Genomic DNA, 9,966 nt, shown 5'->3' with positions numbered 1-9,966 from the left:
TGATCAGTGGTTAGAGATGAATATGCATGTGTGAATGCTTAATTATGCGGGTTTGATCAAGATGATATGATTCAAAAAATAGTAAAGAAAAAAGAATAAAATAAAAAACAAGAATATAATGCTAACGTACTATTATATATAGGCAATTTACCCGCATGCAGAGCTCAACTGGTTACAGAGGTGAAATTTTGGAAAAATGACCAGGATCGAGTCTCACTAGCGGCAGTGTGGGAGCAACCTCTTAAAGTGAGAGGGGTTCCTTGTGCGTAGTGAGCACCGGTCTAGCCTCTGTGGTTCATGTTCAGTATGATTATCCTCCCAAATGCTCTGTCGGGTTGGGGTTCAGCCTTTTGAAAAAATATAATGTTCTGTCGAGTTGGGGTTCAGCCTTTTGAAAAAAAAAATATAGGCAACTTAGACTGATATATCTCTGATTCTTTATCTCTTTGTAGTCCTTAGTTTGCTTGAGTCACAAAATGGAGTTTATCTGATTGCAAGTTTCCCTCGTTACCGGAAAAAGAAAAACTAAAAAGTCAAAATGTGTATATATTACAATCTATTACTTCAATTATTATCGATTGATTTAAAGAAGGCAATCAACTCTGTTATTTGGTGACGAGGAAAACCTATAACCACTATTTGAGGATATATATATATATATATATATATATATATATATATATATATATATATATATATACACACCGGTAAATAGTATTCTAGCAGTGTAATAGTCTGTAAATCACACAATAAAAATAAATTACACTAAAAAATCATGTGTGACAAGTTCAACTGATAAAGTGTGCCAAGAATTGATCAGAAGGTTTGAAAATTTAAATTAGTTTTCTTTAGATCTATTCACAAAATTATCAATAGATTAGTATGGTATATATAACTTATAACATGACATGTGAAATATTGGTATATAACATGGGGCTAAGCCAACCTCTTCAAGGGCAGTAGGGCTTGGTTGTAGTTCCACATTTTGATGTGTACACCCATTATTACTAGAAGAAAGATTCATATGATTTTAGGTAAATAGGTCAAATAAGCGCAACGAGTGAAAATAAGGACGTAAATTAAAAAAAAAAAAAAAAAAAAGATCATAGTAGAAGGTAAATACATTGTATTTGATTTATGAGTTAATTTTATTATATATTAGTCTTAGATTTACGTGTCATACCATTTTTAAGTTTTTTTTTTAGAGCATCACATGTTGGTCCTAATATTGTTATGTCCTGTTAACAAACATATTTAAATGACGATGTTAAATACGATGACATTTCGGCCATTATACAAAGTGGTTAATTTGCTATATTTTTATTAAAAAATCCTAACTTACGGCTAGAATCCCCCTATCTTTTTCAATTACAATATGCGCCTCCGTAGCAAAGCCTCCACAACCAAGGCCTTCGCAACAATGGAATGTTACATACAACTCTATATGACTAAAAAATAAATCAATATTTAGAACTGAATAGACCGAAATGACATCATATTTAACGACATTTAAATAGGCTTGTTGACAAATGACCAACAATAATCATGTCACAATAATACCATGAGCAACGGGGATGTTCAGAAAAAAAGGAAAAAAAAAGATTAAAAATGAATTGAAATACCACTTATAAATCTTTTTTTTTTTTAAAAATAAACTCTTGATTTATTTACCATAATTTATTAACTTTTACTGTAGTATTTTTTTTAAACACATTATTTTTTAGAAGGTAATATCTTATGTATTAATGTCAGTATGTCACAACCAATTTCCATAAACACCATGTAAATACATTACAAAAGCTATTTCCAATAGCCTAATTACATTTTTGTCAACTAACAGCCCTTGTTGATGTGTAAATTTTGGACCAAGTCAATAGCTAATAGCAAAGCTAGTATGGCTCCTTGAACACAATAAAACGTGGTAGAGCTTGTGGCTAAAATGGGCAGAAGCCATTTTTGTCAACAAACAGCCCTTATTTTATTTTATTACTTGTGTAATGATTGATTTAGGTTTTGTTGAGCATATAATATATAAACATAAATGTGTGTAATTTAACTATTAACTTAGATTTTTAGTTGAGATGGAATACATGTTTCAATTTATCATTAGAGCTAATCTCATGCCAAAATTTATGGGTTAAAAAAAGTAATTAGCTCCTACACATGAGGAGGCTCTTTATAGAAGTTGTATCACTTAATTTTTTAATGTTGAAATCACCTAATTTGGGTATTTAATTTCTATGTTTAAATATAATAAATTAAAATACTTAGTAATGGTTATTTTGAGCGAGAATTGTAATTTTGTACTTTTTTAAAAAAATTACTTTTGTATTGATTTGTTCATATAATCAAAACCATTCAAATTATCATTACTTTACATTATTAATGACGAGAAAACTCCACAACTACTTCATATAAAATCTGTGTACTGGATAAATTTTGAAATATAACTCTAACAAATGACCACAAAAAGTAAACAATTTAAATTAATCACAACTAATCAATTTAAACAAAAAATAATAAAAAAATTCAATAAATCACTCTAATCAAAAGCTTTAGTCAAACTTGGAATCATGTTTTCTCGAATGATTTAAAGCAAGGTTTGATAAATATGATTTGAACGTTTTAAAGCAAGCTAAGGTTTGATACGTACGTATGATTAACTTGATAAGATTTTAGGCAAAAGCGGCTTGAATAGGTTTGGTGCATGCATGACACATGTCATTCACTCATTCCCATTCAAAGAAACACGTCATATATAATACATGGGTGTTGATGTTTTGCTGTTGGGTGGGTCCATGTTCCTGTTGATGCCCTCGTGAGTCATCACATAAATATATATATTTTTTTGATGTGTCTTCTTCTTCAATGCAATGTTGTCTGCATGTTATGTGTGTTGGAGTAAAGATGCAATTGTCATCGATCACCTCCACTCACCAATTCTTATGATATCGACCAAGATCGACTTTACATTATAAATTCTAATTCAAAATGAACTTCATATTAATTATGGAGACAAGTAATTTTTAGTAAATAGTTGTTAGTTGATAACTGTTAGCAGATTGATTTAGTGAGTTTGAGTAGTTGAGAGCATTAGCTGCTTGTAAAAAGATGTTTGGTAAATTAACTGTAAGTTGATAGCTGATTACATGCAAAATGACTTTCTCAAAAAGTTGATCAGAATTGTAACATTTTTGAATAATAAACTGTTACAAAAAGCTAGCTAATTAATCAAACATTCACAGGGCATTTGGTTTAAGGGAATTTAAATTCTTTTCCCACTTAATTCCAAAGGCCACAAAATTCCCTTGTTTGGTTGAAAGGAATTGCAATTCCCCCATTTTCATGGAATTAAAATTCCATGTCCCCCTGGAATTTTAAGAAGAAAAAAAGACAGTGATGAGTCAAAATTACCCCTTCCTTTATTAACCTAAAATTAATGCCTAACAACAACAATGAACATTTTTGACTTTATACTACTTATTCCCTTTCAATTCCCATGTATACCAAACGTTGGAGCTGAAATTTCCAGTAATTCTATTTCTGTAAACCAAACACTGAAATTTAAATTCTCACTTTATTCCCAGTAATTCATCTCCCATGGAATTACAATTCATTTCCCACGTAATTTCCTCTTTCCAACCAAACGCCCTGTCATATGGGATGTTTAACCAAGTCAAACAGTTAATAGTGGCCAAACAAACCAAAATTGACTGATTATCTTACCAAATAGGGCCATAATATGTTAATTATAAATATATAATTTAAATATTATTAATCCATAATACAAAGTGAACAATTCCCGTATAGTATTGAGGTTCAAATCTATTTAAAAGAGCCATAAAAGTATCATTGAGTATAAGCTGCTTGTTTTCTTAGCTTTTTTCCTTAATTTGTCTTTTGTTTCTTTTCCTTTTTTGGTGTCCAGTTGCCTATTATGTTTTCACCCTTTTTTTGGCTATATTACTATCATGTCATATGATTATTACTCATTAACCCCCTCTCTATATACTTATTTAGGGAGGAGCCTCCCCAATACCGAGTGGACAACTGGACAAAGTGCCGGATAATAATAATAATAATAATAATAATAATAATAATGATAATAATAATAATAATAATAATAATAATAATAATAATAATAATAATAATAATAATAATAATAATAATATCATTTAATGAGTTGTGATGTCTAAACCAAATGTAATTTCGACTAACCAGATGTATTTAATTGTTATAAATAAACATGCAATTTAAATACTCTTTGTCCGTTAGTAAAAATTACATTGAAACTAAACATACTCAAAAATGGCTATCTTACTATTTTCAGAATTTAGCATAGTGTCTACTTGGTAATGTAAAATTTTCAATTTTCCTATTTATTTATAATTGTCTATTGTATTTAATTAAAAAAAAAAAAAAGAAGAATGATTCTACCTGATTAGTTGTGGGTAGTTTGGGCAGGTCTTGGCAACTTATTTATTTGTACAATTGTACATGTTCCCAACAAATGAACAAAACTTACGGTTTAACTAAAAATGTACAACAATGTACATTTTTATTATTTATTTATTTACAACCAATACAATTAAAGTATAATCCGATTAATAAATCACTATAATAAATTAAAATAATAAAATACAACACCTTTCTATAACAACTCTACAAAGAGACTATGACTAACAACCTAAACGAAAAGGGAAACCTCTTTACAAACCGTGAGAGATTTATTTTTTTAGTGTTAATCACGAGGTGTTCTGGGTGGACCATAGGGAGAATCATCAATTGTAAGAATTGAACCTGAGTTATCCCAATATTCTTTTCCTATAAAAAGAATTTATTTGTCACTTGAGCTACACCATTAGATTACCATTAGAGATATATTTAATAATTTAAACATATCTATTCGTATATATTTATTATTGAACTTTCAAATATTGCTACTTAGCAGAATTTTTTAATTCATATAAAAAAAAAGTGACACATAAAATGTGATCAAATTAAAATTTTGAAATATAGAACAAACATGCATGGCTCAATAAACGTCGTCCTTTTAAGAGGACCGGTTAAATTTCGAAAGTTAAAGGATCATAGATGGTTAACTTGGACCAAGAATGGTTAAATTTGAAAGTCGAAGAATTACATATGGTCAATTTAAAAGTTTAAGATTAAACGTGGCAAAACCATTATATTCGGAGTATGCCATATGACATTAACTCTTTTGTTCTCATACCTCAAATTTTAGAATATTAAGCTAACTTGTAAAATGAATATCAATTAATTATCTAAAAAAATGTAGCCAACAAAATTATTGACACTTTATTAGATTTTTTTTTTTTAAAAAAAAAGTATAAGCACGATTAAAATAAATGCACATTCATTTTTATATATATTTTGTTTTATGTGAAATTATATAAAGTATCTATTGACATTGATACCCATCATATATGTACAATTATGTAGTTTATACATGATTGCATAAAAGCATCATTAAAAATCATTATGGATAATATAATATCAAACTAACATAAGCAGCATTGATATTGAGTAGCTTGTAAATTTATGCGATAATTTTAATCCCTCGAACATAATTTTTCTAGCTCCGCCCTGGATTCACTCCAATATAAACGTGATATATAAAAGTTGAAATACACCTATAAACATATAAAAGCTAAATAGATAATCGTAATAAAAGTCTTGACATATAGTAATGTGGATTTATTTAGAACAATAATATGAATATGAATATTGGGAAAATAAAGGAAGGGGTAAAAGAGTAAAAGCAGAAGATCGAGATGCTGCAATCTTCTTCTACCTGAATCTAACTGAAAAGCTGAGTAGTGAGCGTAACAGCATAAACCCGAAGAAGCGTGCAGTCCAAGCGAAAGAGTCGCCTGAACCCCCACCCACTCCACCGGCCCGCCCACACTTTGCCGGCCAACGCAGATTACCCCCTAAACCTAAATATCCCTTCTTTCTCTCATTAATACTAACCTCCACGCCCCATCCCTCCCTCCAATATACGCCCGCACGTATGTACTATGCCCATTTCTATGGCTCTACGCTTAGGACTCACAGGTTGCTTGTATAGGAAAAAGATCAAAATTTGAGGATTCCTTTTTGGCCTAGGGTTTAATTTATTGTCCGGGAACTTGCTACTTTTAAGCGTGAGTGAGTTTGAAGGTGGTGTGGTTGAGTGAATGGGCGGCGATGAGGAAGTCTTTTAAAGATTCACTCAAAGCGCTGGAAGCTGATATTCAGCATGCCAATACTTTGTATGCATCCTTCTTTTCTGCGCCGAAATTTGATTTGTTTATTGTTTTCTTCCTCTGGGTTTATGCGCTAAATTCTTAGGCCTCGATGTTTTCTCTTTTGATTTTCTTTTTGTTTTGTTTTGTTTTGTTTTTCCATAACAGCATTAGTAGTTCTTTGGAAGTATCATGAATAAGTGATTTTGTTGAGATGCAGGGCTTCTGATTATCCAAGGGCATATGGAGGTGCTTGCCTTCAAATGAGGCTGTCATACAGCCCCTGTGCACATATCTTTCTGTTTCTTGTTCAGTGGGCAGATTACAACCTTGCTGGTGCTCTGGGATTGCTCAGGATCCTTATATACAAGGTAATTAATTGTGCCACTCTATGTATTTAATCATTTCCCATAATTTTTCGCCCCGGACCCACATCCCGGCCAGACAGGATAGGATTGTGTAGCCCGTTGAGAAGACCAGTGTTTGGTGCTCACAAGAGCCATGACATGAGAATGAAACTCTCATATTCATGTTGGCAGGACTTAATCATGCGTCCTGCCACCCAAGAACCAACTGAGTTACCGGTGTGAATTTATTCTATTGCTTGTGTTTGTGGTCTTGAAATTTGATTGTTGATTGCAGGCTTATGAGAATGGTAAGACAAGTATGTATGTTCATGAAAGAAAAGCCAGCATAAGAGAGTTTTATGGTGAGTAGACTAGGATTGCCAACACATTCTCTTGTCAATTTCTTTGTGTTTTGTGTACAACTGAATTCACTTATATCCTTAATTGTGCAAGTTGTTTTGTGGGATTTCATTTGAAAATCGAAGTGAGTTTTGAATTTTGTTTGTTTGGATGTTGGCTTCGATCTGATGACATTGAACAGGGGTGATATTCCCTTCTCTCTTGCAACTTCAGAGGGGAATTACTGATGTGGAAGAGCGGAAACAAAGAGAGACATGTGAGAGTAAATACAGCAAGAGAGATGAGACGAACAAGGGAAAGTTTTCCGAAATCGAATTGGAGAGGGAGGAGGAATGTGGGATTTGCTTGGAGTTGGAGTCCAAGGTTGTTTTGCCTGACTGCAGCCATGCTTTATGCATGAAGTGTTATAGAGACTGGTAAGTATTCATACTGCATTATCATCCAATAACTTAGAAATGCCAAGAACTCGTCGATCTTAAAACCCACAATAGTAACGGTTTATTGCTGAATTGGTTGATTTGGTTATAGCTATTTATTGCTTAGACTAATAAGTATCTTTACACAATACAAGTGAAACATCTCATAGTTTACACAATCTGCTGCAAACGGATCCGAATGCCATCAAGATTCTCGGTGTTTAAAGATGTCTAGTTCCTTAAAATCCCAATGACATGATTGTTTGACTACTTCTTGTTGTCTAGCCTTTCCCCGGGGACTCAGAACTAAACGACAATTTCAATTCTAGTATCTCTGTAAAAGTTAGACTACTAGATGATACTATACATGCATTGTTGCTGTGATTCTTCAAGATTACATAGATTTCTGCAGCATTGTTTATGTTCATTCCAAGTATTCGCGTCTACCATATGCATATATATGATATCGCCTTTTTTTTTTGCTGTTTTAGGCGTACTCGATCGCAGTCATGCCCTTTCTGTCGAGATAGTCTGAAAAGAGTGAATTCTGGGGACCTTTGGATCTACACCAACACTAGCGAAGTCATAGATTTGGGCGCCATAGCAACGGAGAACTTGAAGAGACTTCTGTTATTCATTGAAAAGTTGCCTCTCCTGCTCCCAAATTCAACACTTGTGTCCTACTATCCCCATTATCGGTGAATGCCTACGATGATTCTTTTTAGTTTTTTTTTTTTTTCATTAATTTTGTTCTTCCCCTTGATTCTTCATTTCATCAAAGTTGTTAGCTGATGGATGTGTTGGGTGGTTGGCGGTAAAGATTCAGAAATGAGCAGAAGGTGTGAGCATTGTACGGACTACGGAGTATTTCTTTATCTGTTTTAGTTATAGTTATTAGATATAGGAAGGAGGGAGTAAGGTAGAAACAGTCCAAACAGATTTCTACGGACTATTTTTTGATACTCCGTATGACATTTGAAGATGCCATTCGCAGGTTGAGGATAAGAGCATCTCTATTTGTAGTAAGAGCAACTTCATTAGTAGCAAATTTTATGTGGTTTTTATCGGTACAACTAAGAAAAAAAATTTAAGAAATACATACAGATTAACGCACTAGGCTGGGCGTGGGCGTGAGATGTGCGTCAAACGTGCAGAAATGTCGTAACTTTGCATTCCTTTTTGTCTCCTCAGAGGCTCACAAAAAATTATAATTTGTAGTAGAAAAAATTACTTAAAAACTACTCTCGTTTGTCAAAAAATCAAACCTAAATTTTTATTTCTACAAGAAATCACCCAAAATTTTCTAATGAAGTTGCTCTAAAGCAAATTAAAAAAATACATATAGATTAACGCGCCAAGCTGAGCGTGAGATATGCGTCAAATGTGCATAAATGCCGTAGCTTAGCATTCCTTTTTGTTGTGTTTTTTTTTTCCCTCATTTCTCCCTATTTTTTCCTTATTGGTTAAAAAGTCTAAAGAGATTTTGGTAAATATTTATTAGCTGATTGGGTTAGTGAGTTTGATTAGTTGATAGCGGTTTAAGCAATAAACTGTTACAAAAAGTTAATTAATTAAACACTCATATTAACCGTTCAACCAAGTCAAACAAGCCTAATTAATTGATAAACTAATTATGTTACCAAATAGGGCGTAACAAAAAACCTAGACGGATGGATTTGCTTTTAGCGGATGTTCACCTATAGTCATGGCTATCTCCACATTCTTTCTCAGAGTAGGCATAATTTTTTTAAAAAATTATCTTTGTGATAAATTTTTTTTAGCTAAATCATCTCAAAATCTCAAATATCAGTTGGCATGCCAAATGCCCCAATCATCAATTATTAAAAATAAGAGAGAGAGTAAGTTTACTACACATTTTTACTTGCTTGATAATTTAGTTGTACACTTTTTAAATTTAGTGATAAAGACATAGAGTTATATAAAGGTGCTAAATTTAATGACTTGTTTGATACTTATTTTATAATTTAAAAATGATGTTGGGTAGAAATCTTGGGAGGTGTTTGGTTGGTAAATTAAAATCGGAGTCATATATTTGATAATTGACACGAGCTCTAGTAAAAGTATACTTTTATTTAATAATAGATGAGAATCAAAACTGGAATTAAAATATATATACGTGTGTGTGTGTGAAAGAGACTTGAAGAAATGGAAGCAGAATTTTTTCTTTTATCATTTTTTATTTGTAAAAGTAATATTTCATAAGAAAATGATTTTTTAAAATTCATTAATGATTTGAATCTCATTTTAAGATGCAAAAAATAGTAAAACAAATAAGATAATTGAATTTAATTATGATAGTATAGTTTTAAAAAAGCCCATGAATGATTTTTTTTTTTTTTTTTGGGAAAAAAAAAAAAAAAAAAAAACAATGAATGAAAAGCTCCTTTGGTGTAATAGTAAAGCAAATAAGTGAGGAAATGTATTATTATGGAGTTGCAATCAGCCAATAGGAAGAAAGAGTGATCTATCCTCTGTAGATATTCAAATCCGAATGCAATCAACTATCAGCCATTAATGTCATCCTACGTGTCCTTCACAGCTCTCAGGTTGTCCACTTAGATCATCCCTTTCCCA

General features: G+C 31.8%; 1 protein-coding gene across 1 annotated transcript; it reads left to right on the top strand.

The window, feature by feature from the left end:
* The first annotated feature begins 5,829 nt into the window (after positions 1-5,829).
* On the top strand, positions 5,830-8,415 carry LOC109159026. The gene is made up of 5 exons (XM_019307005.1): positions 5,830-6,275; positions 6,469-6,619; positions 6,891-6,957; positions 7,137-7,371; positions 7,863-8,415. The coding sequence occupies exons 1-5, from the start codon at positions 6,211-6,213 to the stop codon at positions 8,071-8,073; spliced, it is 729 nt and encodes a 242-aa protein (XP_019162550.1). The 5' UTR covers positions 5,830-6,210; the 3' UTR covers positions 8,074-8,415.
* The last annotated feature ends 1,551 nt before the right edge of the window (positions 8,416-9,966 follow it).

This window comes from Ipomoea nil, unplaced genomic scaffold, assembly GCF_001879475.1.
Source record: "Ipomoea nil cultivar Tokyo-kokei standard unplaced genomic scaffold, Asagao_1.1 scaffold2826, whole genome shotgun sequence".
In the NCBI taxonomy this organism is placed as follows: Eukaryota; Viridiplantae; Streptophyta; class Magnoliopsida; order Solanales; family Convolvulaceae; genus Ipomoea; species Ipomoea nil.
The sequence above is the reverse complement of the archived record's forward strand: the minus strand, read 5'-3'. Positions and strand labels throughout refer to the sequence as shown.